Source organism: Delphinus delphis, chromosome 6 (assembly GCF_949987515.2).
Source record: "Delphinus delphis chromosome 6, mDelDel1.2, whole genome shotgun sequence".
Classification (NCBI taxonomy): domain Eukaryota; kingdom Metazoa; phylum Chordata; class Mammalia; order Artiodactyla; family Delphinidae; genus Delphinus; species Delphinus delphis.
This window is the reverse complement of record NC_082688.1, coordinates 83988557-84009207: the sequence shown is the minus strand read 5'-3', so window position 1 is coordinate 84009207 and position 20651 is coordinate 83988557. Positions and strand designations below refer to the sequence as shown.

Genomic DNA, 20651 nt, shown 5'->3' with positions numbered 1-20651 from the left:
TCAAAAAAAGGCTCAGAAATCAGAAACAGGGAGAGAAAAACTGACTTTAGTATTCATTTTGATATCCTGAGCCACCTTTTATACAAAAAAATGTTCAAGTTCCAATATCTAATATATTACTAATTTTCCTAGTGAAATGATGCCACATGCACATTATTCTTCCTAATGCTTTTATAATAGCTTTGAAACCTTCAAGTAAAAGCTCCTGAAGAGAAAGTAGAATATAATTTTTATAAGAAAAGCATTGGTCCTGTTTTTCAAACAGAAGTCCATATTGTTTTATGTATTTTAATATAAGTTGCCTTAAATAATTTCTTGAACTGCCAAGCACAACTTAAGAGTTACTAACTCCTAAAAATGGCTGCTTTGCTTAAGCCATTTACTGTGGAGCTTGCCCCATTCCTAATACACTTCTAAAAAAAATCCAGACCCCATCTCTTCTAAGAAACCTTTCCTGATCATCAATCAGAAGTAAACTCTTCCTTCTCTTAGTACCTATGCCACATATATGTCACCTGGCCTGTCATTAACTAGGCACGTGACACAAAGATCACATCTGATTAGACTTGGTATGCTGCAATGTAGCCAGTACAAGATATCTGACACATGACAAGGGTTCAATATTTGTTAAACAAATTAGTAAACCACTAGACTTTGAAAAAAGGTAATTTTCAAGCAGATAGTAAAAATAAAGGTGAAATTAGAACCTGGAAAGAATCACAGAAGAGGGTTCATTTTATTGGGTTGGCCAAAAAGTGCCTTCGGTTTTCAAGAAAAAATAAAAGACACATTTTTCATTTTCACCAAGAACTACATTGAACAACATATTTACCCTTTCTGTTCCACTACCTTCTGCATTTTTCAGGCAACTTCATAATTCCATCTTCCCAAAACTTTTTATCTTTTTGAGCAAAGAACTGTTCCAGGTGCCTTTCACAGTCTTCCAGGGAATTGAAATTTTTTCCATTAACAGAATTTTGTAAAGACAGAAATAAATAGAAATCCGAAGGTGCAATGTCTGGTGAATACGGTGGATGAATCAGAACTTCCCAGCCAAGCTGTAACAGTTTTTGCCTGATCATCAAAGAAACAGGCAGTCTTGCGTTATCCTGATGGAAGATGATGCGTTTTCTGTTGACTAATTCTGGATACTTTTTGTCGAGTGCTGCTTTCAGTTGGTCTAACTGGCAACAGTACTTGTTGAAATTAATCGTTTGGTTTTCCCGAAGGAGCTCATAATAGAGGACTCCCTTCCAATCCCACCGAATACACAACATCACCTTCTTTGGATGAAGACCAGCCTTTGGTGTGGTTGGTGGTGGTTCATTTCACTTGCCCCACAATCTCTTCCATTCCACATTATTGTACAGTATCCACTCCTCACTGTCCGTCACCATTTGTTTTAAAAACGGAACGTTTTCATTACGTTTAAGTAGAGAATCCCATGCACAAATATGGTCACGAAGGTTTTTTTTGCTAAACTTATGTGGAACCCAAACATCAAAGCGATTCACATAACCAAGCTGCTGCAAATGATTTTCAGCGCTTGATTTGGCTATTTTGAGTATGTTGTCTATCTCCCGCGTAGGACAACGTTGACTGTTCTCAATTAATATCTCAATTTTATCGCTATCAACTCCAACTGGTCTACCCAACCATGGAGCATTGTTCAGCGAGAAATCTCCAGCACAAAACTTCGCAAACCACTTTTGACATGTTCGATCAGTCACAGCACCTTCTCCATACACTGCACAAATCTTTTTTTGCGTTTCGATTGTGTTTTTACCTTTCTTGAAATAATAAAGCATAATATACCAAAAATGTTGCTTTTCTTCCATTTCAATATTAAAATGGCTACACAAAAATTCACCAATTTTGATGTCATTTTTAAATGCACACTGAATATGACAGCTGTCACATACAATCTAACAAAATTGTTTCAAATGAAGTTAAAGACAACTAAGTGCTACCAGAGCCATCTTACAGAAAAAACTGAATGAACTTTTTGGCCAACCCAAGAATTAAACAATGTAATAGCAATGTAGCAACTTACTTTAAACATTCCAGCACACATATTCTGATATGCCTGGCTCATTGTGATCTCTCGGCTCAATGGGCGAACTGTAATTAGAAAGAAAATCATCCAAACTCTTTCCCTCTTCCTCTTGCATTACTGCAGGAGAAATCTAAATTTTAAAAAAACCTTCTTTCTACCTTGTTTACTAAATTAAAATTTCAAAGTTTGTTCCTACAGGCTAAATTTTATTTTATGGCCCAAATATACAAATAATAAAATATAGCAGAAAGTTTAAACAATAACTGTGTTCCCAAATAGTTAAAACCACAAGATTTTAGTATGAATTAATTGTAATTTCTTCTCAAGTCACAATACAGGGACTTCTTTTATAGGAAAGCCATGGATACAAGTCATTTAATGACCCACCCAAAGTGTTGAAATCTGAAGGGAACACAAAGCACTATTTTGTAACAACTGTAGCCTATCTGTACCCTCCCATGAGTGATTAACAGGGGAGTCTCTCTGAAACATTTCTTTCTCCTCATGGTCCTTGGGCAGTATGCTGAAGTGCTCTGTGATCATCCTTCTGTGCTGACTGTAACAGCACAACTCCAGATTTCCTTCCTTCCTGAACTGTCAGCCTTCTGTCAAAAGAGTATCAAAAGTCTCCTGCTGTCTTGTTCCTTAACCTATCTTATTCCATGTGGCTACTTCTTCTTGTCCTAAGGTCCTCTGACACATGAAATAGCAAAGCAGTAAAAGAAAAGCAAGAAAAGGAACCAAAAGGTTTGTACCAATATTGTGACTCAGTTTCTACGCTTATACCTTCTGAAGAGAAGATGGGTGAGAATTAAAATATAATGACTAATTCACCCATTAAAATGCACAGGTAGCTCACTCCAATGTTACTTATTTCTTAAGTTTAAAAATAATTCACAGTCTCATGCAGCTCAATATTAAAAAAAGAAACAACCCAATCAAAAAATGGGCAGAAGACCTAAATAGACATTTCTCCAAAGAAGACATACAGATGGCCAAGAGGCACATGATAAGCTGCTCAACATCACTAATTATTAGAGAAATGCAAATCAAAACTACAATGAGGTATCACCTCACACCAGTTAGAATGTGCATCATCAGAAAATCTACAAACAACAAATGCTGGAGAGGGTGTGGAGAAAAGGGAACCCTCTTGCACTGTTGGTGGGAATGTAAATTGATACAGCCACTATGGAGAACAGTATGCAGGTTCCTTAAAAAACTAAAAATAGAATTACCATATGACCCAGCAATCCCACTACTGGGCATATACCCAGTGAAAACCATAATTCAAAAAGACATATGCACCCCAATGTTCACTGCAGCACTATTTACAATAGCCAGGTCACGGAAGCAACCTAAATGCCCATCGACAGATGAATGGATAAAGAAGATGTGGTACATATATTCAATGGAATACTACTCAGCCATAAAAAGGAACAAAACTGGGTCATTTGTTGAGAAGTGGATGGACCTAGAGACTGTCATACGGAGTGAAGTAAGTCAGAAAGAGAAAAACAAATATCATATATTAACACATATTTATGGAATCTAGAAAAATGGTACAGATGAACTGGTTTGCAAGGCAGAAACATAGACACAGATGTAGAGAACAAACATATGGACACCAAGGGGAGAAACGGGGTGGGTGGGGGTGGGTAAGATGAACTGGGAGATTGGGATTGACATATATACACCAATATGTATAAAATAGATAACTAATAAGGACCTGCTGCTGTATAAAAATAAATAAAATTCACAGCACCTTTCTTTTTTTTTTTTTTTACCTTTCTTCTTTTTTTTTGTTTTTTTACTACTACGGCCTTTCTGCTGCTCTTCCATTATCCTTTCCTCTGCCATCTGAGAGCCATCGGCACGACTTAATGTTGACATCAACCATGCATAAAGGAATTCAGAGAGATACCTTAATGGAAAGAAAATGTTAGTTAATGGCAGATGTCTAAATGAGATAGCTTGGTCAACGCAAGTACTAGTATTAATAAAGAGATATTTTTTATAATGCTTTAAAAGTTTTTTTCAAAAACAAAATTATTCAATTAGATAATTGACAGATTAGATCTTACAAGAAATGGGCATTACAAATGATTAACTTTCCCTTACTTGTTGCCACACAATACGGAAAATTTTGTTTAATTTCCTACAATGATATGAGTTTTACAACTTTTCTAAAGATTTCTGGTGGGGAGGGACAAATTAGTCATATGGGATTAACAGATACAAACTACTATATATAAAGTAAGATAAGCAACAAGGATTTACTACACAGCACAGGGAATTATACTCATTATCTTGTAATAACCTATAATGGAACAGAATCTGCAAAAGTACTGAATCATTTTGCTGTACACCAGAAACTAACACGATATTATAAATCAACTATACTTCAATTAAAAAGAGATTTCTTGATAATTATGTATATATATGTAAATCAAATGAATGGCCATTCAATTGTTTTTACTGTATCAATATAGGTCACATTTCTCCAAAACCTATTAAGTAAATGTCTTATTTTGTTATTAATTACAAAAGGAAACAAATACAGAAAAAATTAAAAATTATAAACATGCTAGCATATAATTTACTTGAGTTTATTCAATAAGGAAATGTGATACAGATTATTCCACCAGATACTAAATTTTCGTAAGTTTAAACTAACAAACAATACTTTCTCTTAAGCCAGAAAAGCAGTTTAAATCTAGGATATGAATATATATTCTTTAAATAAAATTAAGGACCACTACTACATTAATGAAAATCAAAGATTTATAAGAAATTTTATTATGATCAAGTTTGAGTGTATGACACCTATTCCCCCAATTTTTCAAACAGTTATAAAATAAGGCAGGTTATAATATTAAAACACATTAAAAAAAAACATAAAAAAGAACATTTTAAAGCAAAACAAGGGAATTCCCTGGCAGTCCAGTGGTTAGGACCTGGCGCATTCACTGCAGTGGCCCAGGTTCAATCCCTGGTCAGGGACTAAGATTCTGCAAGTCATGTGGCACGGGAAAAAAACAAAAACAAATGAAAAGATACACCTGGAATGACTTAGATACTGTATCTTAAAGCTAAACAGCACTACGCTTCCTGGCAGTTAAAGCAAACCAGTATATATATATATTTTAACGTATATAATTTCACATGGAGAGAAAATCATTCCTGGCAATGAATTTAAGAAAAGCATTCAATATAGTATACTTTTATAGGATACAAATGAATTTTTTCCCCCATCACACTACAAAATGAGGGTTTGTAACCTCTCTTAACTCAATGAGAAGACTTTTTTTCTTCTTTTTTTTTCTGCCGTGCGGACCTTAGTTCCCTGACCAGGGATCGAAGGCATTGCCCCCTGCAATGGAAGCGCAGAGTCTTAACCACTGGACCACCAGGGAAGTCCTGAGAAGATTTCTATAGGGAACTAATGATACCTTTTAACTATCTAACCGAAGGACAGACGAGTAAAGGGGGTAGCTGGCACAATCCAGGACTTTCCTTTCAAATATCAGATATTTCAATGAGCTTTTATTAAAGTGCTTTATCAAAATTAATACACAATTATATCTAATTATATCTAAGGAGAGTTATAATTATATCTAAGGAGAGTAAGTGTGCTAATACTCTATACCAATTCTGGCTCCCGTTTCAACAGCATAGTGTGAAGGGCTGCATCAACCTTCTCTGCCTATCACAACAAAACATCATAACATTAACTTTCTTTTTAACGTAATGAGAGAATTACAAAAACTCAGGACCAGCAGCAGTCTTACCAGGAAAGCAGTTAGAAATGCAAATGATTCGGTGGGTCCTACACTAGACCTAGTAAACCAGGAACTCTAGGAACAGAGCCCCAGCAAGTTGCTTTCCAAGTGATTATGATGCACGCTAAATTTAAGAATCACTGTTTTCTACTGATTTTAGAAGGGTCCACATGCTTTAGGAATCACATTCATGAAGAACAACAACAGTGTATATATACCTTGTGAAAATATTGGAGCCCAATCTGTAATTCTGAAACTAAAAAGCAGTTAAAACTAACATGAAAGTAGACCAGAAGGGTACTTACAAGCAGAACTAAAATTTCTTTTTTTAACAAGAGAAGAAATGAATCTGCTCAAGTATTCAGGTAAATTTCTAATGGAGTATTTATCTGAATATCATTTGCCAATCCATTGTGCAAAAAAACATATAAAAATTGTATCTTGAGAGATCAAGAGCACAAAAGCTTCCAGTTAGCTGCCTCAAACCACAATACTTGAGCATGTTCCCCTATAAAATGCCTCGTTTGAATAGGGGTGTCTAGTATGAATTAATAATAAAAAAATCCCAAGTAGCTATAACAACACCTGTTGGTAAGAGTTGTTATCTGTTTTTCATAACCAAGAATTACCTGTGAAGAGCCCTAGCAGCCATGACCACAAAACCATGTTAACAGTGTAGAAAATAATGACTTTCCTGCCTCCACCAGCAGTGACTCCAGGGAATATACAATATCTTAAATACCAATTTAAATATGAATTAAAAAGATGAACTAAGATCTAATTAGTTATATTAGGTATATCTTAGATATATTAAGATCTAATATATTAAACTTAGCTGTCTGTGATGGGCAATAATAGGTCATTACTATTTTAAAATTACCAAAACTAAATTACCATACTTTACTAGACTAAGAAAAAGATGCAAGATAACTGAATTCATTAGCTCTCAATTTTCTTATTTTATTTCTGTGACAGCTATTTCACACCTAAAATATTCTCAAGCATCCTCTTACCAGGTTTATCTCATCTCCAACTGAAAGCAAAGAACTACTCTGCTGAAGATCACCTATTATCAACTTCTTCAAAGCTCCTGAGACCAATCCTCAGGGCCATAGTTTGCAAGTTATACTCCCAATGATAATCTTAGCCATAATTTCTTCTCAGAAGAAAGATCTGGTTCAAATTTTGAAACTTTAATTCAGTTAAGTACATTCCACAGCTAGTACATAGAATCACTGCAGTCAGTGCAAAATGTATGTTAATCTTTCTCTTTGGAAACCACAAAAGCTCGTCACTTAATCTATTTACTTTGAAGCCACTTTTATTAGTGAATTTTAAATAAATATTACAATGGCTAGAAAAAATATATTTGTACATTGTTATGACACTTAAGATGTTTAAGATGATCTAGCTCTAATTTTCAACAGGTATTTTTCAATTGTCCCACAACTAAATTTCAAATACAGTAAATAAAAAAGTACCTTAAAGTTACACTCTACTTTACAGATACTCTCTCAGATGTTACGTATCCCACCCACCACCAATTTTAACTCCAACTGCTCTCTTACCAATATATGTAATAGTACTCGTGCATGCTGTAGAGTTCCAATTCAAAGCCACTTAGAAGATACTGTATCATAATTCGAAGGTTATGGTAAAGGACCCAGGTACCTAAACAGGCCAAATGTTGCCTTTGGGGTTCCTGTTTCAACAGCATAGTGTGAAGGGCTGCATCAACCTTCTCTGCCTATCACAACAAAACATCATAACATTAACTTTCTTTTTAACGTAATGAGAGAATTACAAAAACATACAGCTAAAAATAGCACATGAGCAGAAAATGTAAATCTCACCACCTCAAGAATTCGTACTTTCAAATGCACCTTCGGTTAGGTCTACATTCAAACTTCTCATTTCTCAAAGCATAACATTTATCTAAACATTTCCTAAATTAAAAAGATATCCATTTTATAGTACAAAAGTAAAAATAACTGACTTCATAACTCTAGTTATATTATTAATATGGTTCTGCTCACAAATTTACTTGAAGATTAATACATTTTTATTATAATGTAAACTTGCTCTAATTATAACTACAGCTCTACACATATTTTACAATTCATCCCGATTATCAAAAAAAATAAGATGTTTCAAGGTTTGGATTACTGTTTTGTTTTGTTCTGTAAACCCTTTCTTTGGCATACATAACTGTTACATTTTAAGTCAATTCACCATATTGAAAAATTAAATAGCCAAATTACTGTTCCAAAGAATTGTTTTTGAAAATCTGGTCAAGGTATATGAATTGCTTAATTTTGGAAGGGAGGGCAACTTGTTGGCTCTTACCTCATCCTGCAAGGTGGCAAATTCCTCAAGAATATGACCAAGCTTATCTCTCTGTCGAGCCCTGTTATGTCCATGGATCTGAATGAGACTACAGAATGGCTGCAATACACAAACAGTTTGTTAACCGTCAATATGAAATATGCTTATACTAAAGAAAATTAACATTCAAAAGTTAACAAGTTTTCAAAATCTTGTTTAAGGGAAAAAAATGTCTATAAGAATCATGCTATGCATACTTTTTACATAGGTGTTTCTTTTTAAGAAACAATACTGGAATTTATCAATAGCTAGAGGAATGGCTGTTTATGAAACTTGTTTTCATATGGCAAAAATATCTTCCTTCAATCTTTAGATATTTTCCCACAAATTAAAAAGGACAGTTTCTTTTTTGCTTATGTCAAGCCAAAAGTCAATGTTCAAGGCTGACACTTCTCTGCTGCTTTAAATATACCAGAATGCCTAATAATTAGATAATGGCTAATACCTACAAACCCTGACTAAGGTTCTTTATTCCTATTCTTACCTACACAGTATTCTCATATAAAATATTGTAACATTTCACGAATCAGACAACAGACAGAATCAGAAGTTTGTTCTGATTTAAGAAGTATGCATTTTAAGATTCTTTAAGGATAATAATGTTTTACATTTGCATACTTTGACAGATATTATCTCATTTAATTGATAAGTAGCCGATAAGAGGTATAGAGGCAGTATTAACGTTTCACTTTTTAAAGATTGAGAAGTTTACAGAAAAGTAAAGTGATCTGCCTAATAACAATGTTAGTAATAAAAATAAAATCTGGTCTTTTATTGGTTTTCCTTTCATCAAACCATGCTGCCTTTATATCTATACAGATTATATACATATACACACACCCACACACACACACACACACACATATATATATTTAGTAACTGGAATTAGGCAAGAAAGAGCTGTCTATAAAGAGCTTGTAATTAAATAAGAATGATTTATAATTAATCACCTACAAGGTTTTTATTTTTCCAAATTATTTGAGATTTGAAAAAAGTTCATGCTCTCATCTAAAAGTGATAATTTTAATTTTACTATAATCCCTGTTCTCATTAAGGCAGTACAAAGATAAGTGCCTGGGGATGTTACCCATATTCTTTGTTTATAAGGTCAAAAATAAATAAAGTTTTTGTGTCCATTTTAAAAAAAAAAGTGAACTCCTTTCTTCCCAGACGGAGGTCATAGCTTATTCTGTTTCTGTGGTCCCCAAAGGATACAGTGAAAGGGCATCAAAAGGTGCCCTCAGTATCTAACAACGTTCCAGGAAGACTACAGGTTATGAAGCTATCCACTTGAGTGTAAGAAGAGACAGAAATTTCCTACGAATTCCAGGGAAGATGAATAAGAAATGTCAGATGAAAAAATAGCACAAATTAATGCTACTGAAGATACTGCACACCACGATTTTTAAGTGTCCACCATAATGACCCAAATTGTAGTTCTTACCCGAACACAGTGAGTAACAAAGGAATCAATACAGTCCTTAGCCTGGTGATTATTATATAGGCAGCACCTGTAAGATAATATAATATTCTTGTTATTAAAATTAAACTATTTGGCCTACAAATAGAAGTGGTGATTATTGCAGGTGCTACCAACACATAGGGAAAGTGGAAAAATGAGAAAATGGAACCAAATACATTACTAAGTTGAAGACTGCTAACATTACAGTCTGGGAGGATCTGCTACCTGCCTGGCCCTGGAGGAAATACAGGGCTGAATAGTTGGAAAGATTTTTTTTTCTTTCCCTGAGGTGGGACTGACAGTAGCCTTTGCACCTAAGGAGATGGGAAAAAGTAAACACTTTTCCTGGTGCACTGAAAGGAGCTGACAACTTGCTACTCCTAAGTGTTTGCCATAACTGAGCAATGTGACCAGAACCTCAAAGATAAACAGAGTCATGTTCATGCAACAGATAATGATAAAGCATGCAGCAGCCAGGAGAAAGAAACGGCAGGACACCTGGAACAGGTGGCAGCAAAACAGAAGTGGAAGGCCACTTACTTTGGGCTGGAAGGCCCAAAGTAAGAAAATTACTTAAGATGACAAAAATAAAGCCCTTAAAAAAAAGACTTTCTGGATCTGAAAATTAGGATTTTCAAATTAAAAAATTTAGTAGGTGAAAGATGCTCATAGTAGCCTTGAAGATCTAGGGAACAACTTTTTTACAACACAGCAGAAGTAAGAGATAAATGTCATGAGGAACACAGGGGGGGAAAATCTACAAGATAGAGTATATAAGGAGCTCTTTAAAAAAAAAAAGAAAAAGAAACAGATGAAGGTGAGGCAATAATTAAATAAATAATAAAATAGGAAAAATGATCTGATTTGAAGACTTGAGGCTTTAATGACTGATTTCCAGATAGGAATAGTTGAAAATCACACATGAACATTCTGGTAAAACTCTTGAACTCCTAAAATAAAGAGAAACTCTACAGTCCTCCAGAAGAAAGTGTCAAGTCACGCACAAAGGAAAAAAAACATTGTAACATCTGTAACATTGGAATTTTTAAAACAGCAGGATAACATCAATAGGCTACCATGCAATGAACTTTCCTATATACACAGTCGATTCTTGGTATTTGTGATAGTTATGGTCTATAAACTTGCTGTGGACCCTGAATAGAGAATACTGAAACACTGCTGTTAGGGTAAAATACAGGGTTAGGTTCCTGCCAGCCTCTGGTCCCAACATTTTAATCAACTGATCAATGTATAACCTTGGTTTACCTGTATTTCTTTTTAAAGACACTATATGTAATGTACATTGTTAATTGATTAGCAATGAACTCAGGCCTGAGCAAACCTTATCTAACACACATATAATCTTTCTGTAAGGTACACCACAGCCTTCTTGTGCCAGGAACATTAGACAGCACATCACTACACTTGGAGGCCATTAAACTACAAAATCACCAACAAAAAGCACAAAAACAGGGGTATCTAATAGAGTTTACAGTATAAGGCACAAGAAGACAGAGTTGCCTTGTTTGACCTCAGCGTTGGGCGACTTGAATATTTTGCCACTCTGCACGTGTCCATGAATACAGCAGGAGCAGAGTGAATATTGGTTTGAGGGTTAACAAATACATTTTAGCAAGTAGGCAAATTAACAAATACAGAATCTGCAAGTAATGAGGATCAAACTGTAGTTAAATCTAAATGGATAATGATAAGTGTGACAATGTGGAATCTAAGTGTTAAAGATTGTTAAATAGAAAAGACAAAATGCAAATTAAGAGGATGTAGACCCTATTTCATATACGTCATATTGTCAAAAACTGAAGAGTTTGATAATGCCTAGACTATGGGGAAACTGGAATCCTTATACACTGTTGGCTGGCATACCAATTGGTTCGATTATTTTGGAAAGCAATTTGGCAAAACTAGTAAAGCTGAAGATGCACATGCCTATGATTGGCAATTAATTATATTTTAAAGTATATAGTCTATGTGCAAAAGGAGACATAATTCAAAGATGTTCACTACAGCACTGATTTCAACAGTGATAAATTAGAAACAAGGTAAATATCCAATTGTAGAGAAAAGCAAAATAAACTGCAGTACAGTTGAAGGACAGATTTTAACGAATAAAATAAATTTGCTGGATAAACTCGGTCAATTTCAAAACGCTAATGTTAAAGGAAAAAAATCATGTGGCAAAAGGATGTATATATAGTGTGACAAAATTTATGCAAAGTTTAAAAACATAAAATAAACTGATATTATTTATGGACACATATATTTGGGTAAAGTATACAAGCATTCATAAAAGTGAAACACATAAACTGTAATGTAGTGGTTACCTCTAGGACTAAAGTAAGAGAAAAGGATGAGGTGAGAGAGGAGGATTTGAAATTATAGTCAGCAGTTCTCAAAATGTGCCCTAGGTTCACCTGGTGGTGATGGCAGGGGTGGCCCTTGAGATGCTTTTGGGGAGAACACAAGGTCAAAACTATTTTCATAATAACATTAAGATGTTATTTGCCTTTTGCTCTCATTCTCTCACAAGTGTACAGTTGGCTTTTCCAGAGGCTACATGGTGTGTAATATTACAATAGATTGAAAGTAGAAGCAGGTTAAAATAATCCAGCTATCTTCTACTAAAACAGACATGAAAGAGATCTGCAAAAAGGTAAAACAATTCCACTTTTCTTACTAATTTTTCTTAAAAAGTTATTTTCCATAAAAATTTTATGTTAATATGCAAGTTATGAATGTTATGTATGTATATTAACATGTAACAGATTTACTGTTTTTCAAAAAGAATAAATATTTTTAAAGTATTGTTTTAATTTCTAAAATAGTAGGTATCAATAAACAGGACCCATATAAACAAAAGCTATTTGGGTCTTTAATATCTTTTAAGAATGAATTCATTAAAATTAGCCCACTCCTTGAAACCTAAGCTCAGCCCTACTCTTGAGACCTTTCAGTTATTACTTACTGTCAGGAAGCTCCATCCCCTGATTTTGCATAGCTCACTCTCTGTTTATTTACATGTATCACCACTTCCAAGAGGCCTCCCATCTAAAAGAACCATCTTATCTTACCTTATCTTTCTATACATTACTATGACCTGACATTATATATTTGTCTACTGTTTAGTCTCTCTCACTGCAAGGCAAGCTCCTTGTCAGCAGGAGTATCTTTTCTCCAGAACCCAGAAAGGTATCTGGCAATAGTAGATACTAATTTATTATATTTATTAAATAAGAGAATTAATAAAAATTATTAATTCATATTAACAATATATTTAGTATTTATAAAATTTTATCAATTTCCTTACCAGTAATGGAATTTATAAAAGCAAAATAAAAACTTTGCTTAAAATGGATGGCAGTACAGGTGTCTGTCAGTTCATACATCTGAATATATGATATATTTAATCACAGAAATTTAAAGCTAATTTATAATGATCTCTATTTGCAGATTACACGGTATTATGTATTGAAAACCCTAAGGATTCCACCAAAACTGTTAGAACTAATAAATGAATTCAGTAAAGTTGTAGGATACAAACTCAATATAAAAAACTGTCACACTGAACTACTAGAAAGAGAAACTAAGAAAACAATCCCATTTACAATAGCATCAAACAGAGTAAAATACCTAGGAATAAATTTAACCAAGGAGGTGAAAGATCTGTACACTGAAAATTGTATAAGACATTAATGAAAGACACTGAAGAAGATACAAATAAATGGAAAGATATTCCAGGCACACAGATTGGAAGAATTAATATTGTTAAAATGTCCATACTACTTAAAGTGATCTACAGATTCAGTGTAATCCATATCAAAATTCAAATAGCATTTTTCACATTTTGATGTGACAAAAGATTAGGGAAAAAAATAAATCTGCAATGCCTATCACAGATAAAGGATTAACCTCTCATAATATACAAAGAGTTACTACAAATTTTCTGAAAAAAGTAAACCACTTAATAAAAGTCAATGGGCAAAGACGAATGGATGAAGAAGTTGTGGTACATATATACAATGGACTATTACTCAGCCATAAAAAGGAACGAAATTGAGTCATTTGTTGAGATGTGGATGGACCTAGAGACTGTCATACAGAGTGAAGTCAGAAGGAGAAAAACAAATATCGTATATTAACGCATGTATGTGGAACCTAGAAAAATGGTACAGATGAACCAGTTTGCAGGGCAGAAGTTGAGACACAGATGTAGAGAACAAACGTGTGGACACCAAAGGGGGAACCGCGGTGGGTGGGGATGGTGGTGTGCTGAATTGGGTGATTGGGATTGACATGTATACACTGATGTGTATGAAATTGATGACTAATAAGAACCTGCAGTATAAAAAAAACAAAAAAAACAACTAATACTAAACTTTCTTTGGGTTATTTGTATGGAAATATGTTAATATAAATGTTTCAGACATTACATGAAATTTCTAAAAATCTTACATGTTGTGGTATAATGTTATAAGTCATAATTCTAGTTATTACTTTAAAATGAATATCTCAGAAATAACTAAATTTCCTTGTCAATTGCATTATTATGAACTTTCATCAAATCTTTAACTGTGGTCATTTTTTTTTTTTTGCGGTACGCGGGCCTCTCACTGTTGTGGCCTCTCCCGTTGCGGAGCACAGGCTCCGGACGCGCAGGCTCAGCGGCCATGGCTCATGGGCCCAGCCGCTCCGCGGCATGTGGGATCCTCCCAGACCAGGCCAGGCCAGGAACCCGTGTCCCCTGCATCGGCAGGTGGACTCTCAACCACTGCGCCACCAGGGAAGCCCTAACTGTGGTCATTTTTAAGTCTTTTGTCATTTACAGACAGTTCTGGGTGTACTCTGATGCTTTTGCAAAAATGTTCCTATAAAAGGGTTTCATCTTCAAGGAATTCATGGAAAAGACTCTGACAAGTACAGGTTTCTGGTAACTGACTATACTGCTGAACTGAATGAATACGCATTTTCAGAACCCTAATGGAAAACTGATGAATTCACAAAAGTGCTAATAGAAGATCAAGATGAAAAAAAAAATTAATTACATGGGACTGAGTGAACTGATGAGGATGATTATAATTTTTTGACTTTCTGTTTGAATTAAAAAAAAAAAAATCCCACAAGGACTCAGAGGCCAAAAATACACAAAGCAATTTTCACTGCAAAGTAAAGGAGCTGTTACAGTGGAGGATTACTGGACTGAATGTCAATATTATGACATAGTATGAGTGTGTTTCGTGTTTGGTAATTGCAATCATTGTTGCTTTTGTTGTGGTCATCCACTTGCAATGCTTGGTGTCAGTTTATCTCTTGTAAAAATAAAATACAGTGTGTGTGTGTGTGTGGAAAAAAAAATCCTACAGGAGTAGGAGAGGGGAAAGTCAAGGGAAAGGGAAACAAGTTGCATCTTGAAATACTTGAAGTGGTAGTTTATCAAGCAAAGGGAAGAGGTCTTCCATTTATACTTTCTTATTTCAAAAACAAGAATACTTTAAAACTGGAAAACTTTTTTTGTAAACAAAAGAGAAAAAGACTATGCTCATTAGATCTTCTATTTAAAATGTTCTATAATACTATACTATTCCCTCAAAAAAAAAAGTCAATGGGCAAAGGATATAAACAAGCAATTTATAGAAAAACCATTCTAAATGTCCAATAAATATCATATTAAGTACTAAAATTAAACTAACAATGAGATATCACTTCTCACTCAACATACTGGAAAAAATTAAAGAATGATAACCCCTACTGCTGGTCAGGATGCAGGGAAAGTGTACTCTCTTATACTGTTAATAGAAATATAAATTGTTGAAATCTTTCAGAATACAATCTGCTTATATTAAAATTAAAACTACACATGTCCTCCCACGCAGTAACCCTACCCTATAAAATACATTCATATTATGAAACATTTGGCAGCCATTAAAAAGAATTAACTAGGTACGCTGAGACACAAAATCATGATGTATTTTTGAATGGAAAAAAGATTAAAATTTTTTATTTTAAAATTTCTTTATTTAAAAAAGCAATCCATAAAAAATAATTTTAAAGTTCCTGATAAAAACAAATTGTTTAATGTGATCCCAAATATATATAAAGTCATAGATGTGTGTGTCTTTATACACAAAGATATCCACGGTGATGGTCATCGAAATGTAGTTATCTCAGAGGTAAGATTTCGGCTGATTTTTACTGTTTTCCACATATTTTTCTACCATGTTTAAATTTTCAAGTGTGGCCATGTATTATTTATATAATCAGCTTCTGTTTCTTGTTTTAAATCAACTTACTTTCCCCCTGCTTTCCTTCCCCTATTAAATCAGCTTCCTGTTAAATTTTACTACTGAAATGTTTCTCAAACCTGTCTCCTCCTTTATATTCCCAGAGTTTAATCCTTCCTCATCTCTCACCTGTACAACGGAATTAGCCTAGCTAAACATTTTGCCTCCATCAATTACTACCAATTTGCCTCCAAGTAAAAAATACATATTTTACTATGCCAATTCCCTCCTAAAACTCAATCAGTTCTTCACTGAGCATAAAATAAAGACCAAACTTTACCAAACGATTCAAAACTTTCTGGACTCTAACTCCAAACTATCCTAACTGTTCAACTTTTATTTCTTTGTTTATTCATTCATTCAACAAAGTGTGCTTACTGTGTGACAGACACTGTTCCAGCACCTACTACACAACAGTGAACAAACAGCCAAAACTAGAGGCACTGACCTTGTGGAATTTATATAGTTCTATATATATGGGGGGTGGAAATAAACATAATGAAGAATTATACAGGCTCTTATAGAAGTAATCATAATGAACAAGCAAATTATATAGTGCAATATGATTTATAATAAATATGTATTTTGTCATTCAGATATATATTTCTCAGATATATTTGGGTCTTTATCACAGTTCCTGGCTCACAGCTACTGAAACTCTTGGAATTTCCTAAGGGTTGAGAGTGATAAAGGTGTCTTTCCTCATGTTAATGAGGTGATTGGAGTGCACCTAAGAATGGGGGCTGGTTATCAGAACCTTGAGATTAGAGGCTTGGAACTTTTGGTCCCACTCCCTGATTTCTGGAAGGGGAGAGGGGCTTGAGGTTCAATCAATCACCACTCACCAATGATTTAGTAATCATGCCTATCTAATGAAACTTCCATAAAAACCAGAAAAGGAAAGCTTTTGGGCCCTTTTCCAAGAGCTTCCACATTGGGGAACATGCTTCCATGTGCCACCATTCAGACTCTATGCATCTCTTCATCTGGCTGTTCACCTGTATCCTTTAATATCTTTTTATAATAAATTGGTAATCTAGCGAGCAAATGGCTTTTCCTGAGCTGAGTCATTTTAGCAAATTAACTGTACCAGAGGAGGGGTTGGTCAGAACCTCTAATTTGTAGCCAGTCGGTCAGTCAGAAGCACAAGTAACAACCTGGGAAGTGGAGGGTGGTCTTATGGGACCAAGCCCTTTACCTATGGAATCTGATTCTATCTCCAGGTAGACAAGTGTCAGAATTGAGTTGAATTCTTGGGCACCCTGCTGGCATCTGAGAATTGCTTGTTGTAGGCAAGTCTATACACACACACACACATACACGCATGCACGCACACTGGGCTTGGGTCTGGGAACCCCTCTACATATAGTATGTAAGAGGATAATTGTTACGAGAGAGAGAAATGGAGTGCTGGGCAGGTTGGGAGAATGGGGAAGGTTTATACTTTTTAAATTGACTGATCAGGGCAGCCCTCACTGAGGTGACACTGAATAGACTTAAGGCAGTGAGAGAGTCAACCTGGGGAGTTTTGAGGAAAATACCCTCTACCCCAGATTGTATGTGAACGCTGTAAGGTGAGAGAGGGACAGTTAAGTTACAAGAATAGCAAGGAGGCCAGTGTGGCTGAAGCAAAGAAGGTGAGGGGACAATGGTAAGAGATGAGGTCAGAGAGGCACCAAGACAGGGGTCTAACCCAGAGCACATGGGGCCTCATGGGTTCAACAATAAGGACTTTGGCCTTTACTGTCAATGAAACTGGAAATGTAACCAACACTGAGGATGCCTCCCAGCGGCAGTCCTTAACTGACAGATGTGTAAATTCTCAGGTTCCCTTGTCCCTGACAGGACAACTGTGAGGTATAATCCACACAAGTCTCCAGGGCTCCCTGACAGGACCAAACCAAAGTTACCAACTGTGAAGCACACCTTCAAGTGGCTTTCTTCCTTTTTATGTCCCACCTGCCTGCAACCCTGCAAGTTTTCCTGGAATTACTTTCTAAATTATGTTTACATGAATCTTTGTATCAGGGTCAGCTTCTGGAGAACCAACCTAAGACAGGAAGCTACCAGAGTTTTATGTGAAATGTGGCATGATTTATTCAACAAATTGAAAGCTGAACCACTAACTTTTCTTAAAATATATAATTTCAAACACCATGTCTTCACACATCCTGGTTTCTTTCCTAAGAAATAACATCTCCTTTCTTCCTTTCCTGAGGCAAATGCCAATAAAGTTGGCACTGTTTTCCAAAATGCCAACTCAAACGATCCTTTCCAGCATTTTATGGCAGCATGTTTTTGGGGAGGTGACTCTACCAGAATATAATTTAAGGATCGATTATCTGCATTTTCTATTTCTATCTAGATCAGATTATTGAGAAGAAATCTTATCATTGTAATTATTTCCCCGAAGTGCCTACTTAGCACAGTGCTTTGCACACAGTAAGGGTGAATACAACTTGCTGAATTTCTGATCACTCCTTGTAAGCTTTTCTTCTCGTACTGGACCCAATATCAACTTCACAAAAGCCTCAATTTAAATCTAAATTGGGACTTTCCTGGTGGCACGGTAGTTAAGAATCTGCCTGCCAGTGCAGGGGACACGGGTTCAAGCCCTGGTCCAGGAAGATCCCACATGCAGCAGAGCAGCTAAGCCCGTGCACCACAACTACTACTAAGCTTGTGCTCTAGAGCCCGCAAGCCACAACTACTGAAGCCCACCACCTAGAGCCAGTGCCCCACGACAAAAGAAGCCACCACGGTGAGAAGCCCGTGCACCGCAACAAAGAGTAGCCCCCGCTCACCATAACTAGAGAAAGCCTGCGCACAGCAACGAAGACCCAATGCAGCCAAAACTAAATAAATTTAAATAAAATTTTTTAAAAATCTAAATAATATGTGGCAGAAATCAATTAATTTTAACATGATTGAGTTATTTTTTCATGTGGAGACTTGATTCCAACAGTTTTTATGTCTTTGCTATAAAGGAGCACAGAGAACTTGGGCTTTTAAGACACACACATGCTATACAATGTCTTATGACACTTACTTTGGGGAGAGCACCGGAGGACTGACAAAAGACCGAAGTGCATCTTTCACCATGTCTTGCATGAGATGGGTTCCAAAGACCTTTTTGTTATCCACCAGGAAAGTGGTCTTAAAACAAATGTTATATATATTAGTAATGCTGTCACAATCTTGACATATTGTACATGTAGTTGTCATTACTGTGACATGAACATACTTCTTATAAATGCCACAGAATACAAAAGAGATTAAAATGTAAAAAGTTGGTGGAAAATTTCTTTTTCCACAATGCCTCCACAATGGGTACTACTTATTAATCCCTATTTAAGGTGTATTCTGATGCAGGAGAACAAAAAATGTGCAGAAAAAAATCTCTCAGGTCAAGAGTAGTAATATTGAACTAGTGAAAGTGAACTGGTGGGTCTGAATATGTCAAATGAGCTAATATACAAGAAAGGGTTTCATAAATTATAAAATATTTAATGGTTACAAACATCAAGTCAGTCGATAACCATATCTCTAATAAACACCTTGGAATACATACAAACTTTCTGAAATTGGAAAAAATATAGTTAAAATAATAAATTATTAAATTGAAATACACTACTATTTAATAATAATTTACATTTAATTTTCTGCCCTTAACAATCTCAATGTATCTGAATATTTACTATACTATACCTTACTTGATTTCCTAACACATTTGAGTTGTTTCCAGTTTTTGGTGATCACGAACCAAACAGCTTTAAACACAGGCATGCATACAGGTTTCTAGGAGAATGTCAGATTCCACTTCTCTTGGGTAAATAAGCAAGAGTAAAATTTGTATATTTGTTTTTGTAACAATCTGCCATCATTTTCCAAAGTGGCTATAGCACTTCATATTCCTATCAGTAATGCATCCTCTCCAGTGCTTGATATTTTCAGTTTTGTTCTTTTTTCTTGCTTTATTTTAAAGATATTCTGATAGGTGGATAGTGGTATTCCATTGTGGTGTTAATTTGCATTTCCCTAACTGTTTTCTTACTGTTACATTTATAGAATTCTTTTTATGTTCTCGATACAAGTCCCTTGTCAGACATGATCTGCAAATATTTTCTCCTACTCTGTAGAGTCTCTTTTCATTTTCTTAAGTGTCTTCCACAGAATTAAAGTTTCAAATTTATCAACTTGTCATTTTTTTTAATGGACTGTGCTTTTGATGTCATACCTAAGAATTCTCTACCTTTCCTAAAGTCACGAAAATTTTCTCCTATCCTTTCTTCTAACAGTTTTATGGTTTCACATATAGTACTACATAATAAAGGACTAATTAAGGATCAGAACTTCTCTGGACTTTCCCCTTGGTTCCGTTGATCACATGTCCATCATTTTGCCAACAGCACACCTGTCTCATAGGTAGTACTGAGTTCCCCAACTTTATTTTTTTTTACAAATTTGTTTTGGCTGTACTAGTTCCTATTCCTTTCCATATAAATTTTAGAAGCAGCTTGTTGACATCTACAAAAATTTCTGCTATGATTTTGGGATTGCTCTGAATCTGTAGATCAGTTTTGGGGAGAACTGACATCTTAAAAAAATATCAATTCTTCCAATCCACAAACAAGATGTATCTCTCCATTTATTTAAGTCTCCTTTGATGT

At 35.0% G+C, this 20651-nt stretch overlaps 1 protein-coding gene across 2 annotated transcripts in view; it reads right to left on the bottom strand.

The window, feature by feature from the left end:
• Window positions 1–20651, bottom strand: part of NAA35 (N-alpha-acetyltransferase 35, NatC auxiliary subunit) — an 89511-nt gene that overhangs the window by 7843 nt on the left and 61017 nt on the right. For both annotated transcript variants that reach the window (XM_060014983.1, XM_060014984.1), the window contains 6 exons: window positions 19031–19137; window positions 9668–9734; window positions 8185–8283; window positions 7407–7585; window positions 3844–3980; window positions 2054–2121 (listed from right to left, as the gene is read on the bottom strand). In XM_060014983.1, coding sequence (XP_059870966.1) covers window positions 2054–2121; window positions 3844–3980; window positions 7407–7585; window positions 8185–8283; window positions 9668–9734; window positions 19031–19137 — 657 coding nt within the window. The remainder of the gene's footprint in view (window positions 1–2053; window positions 2122–3843; window positions 3981–7406; window positions 7586–8184; window positions 8284–9667; window positions 9735–19030; window positions 19138–20651) is intronic.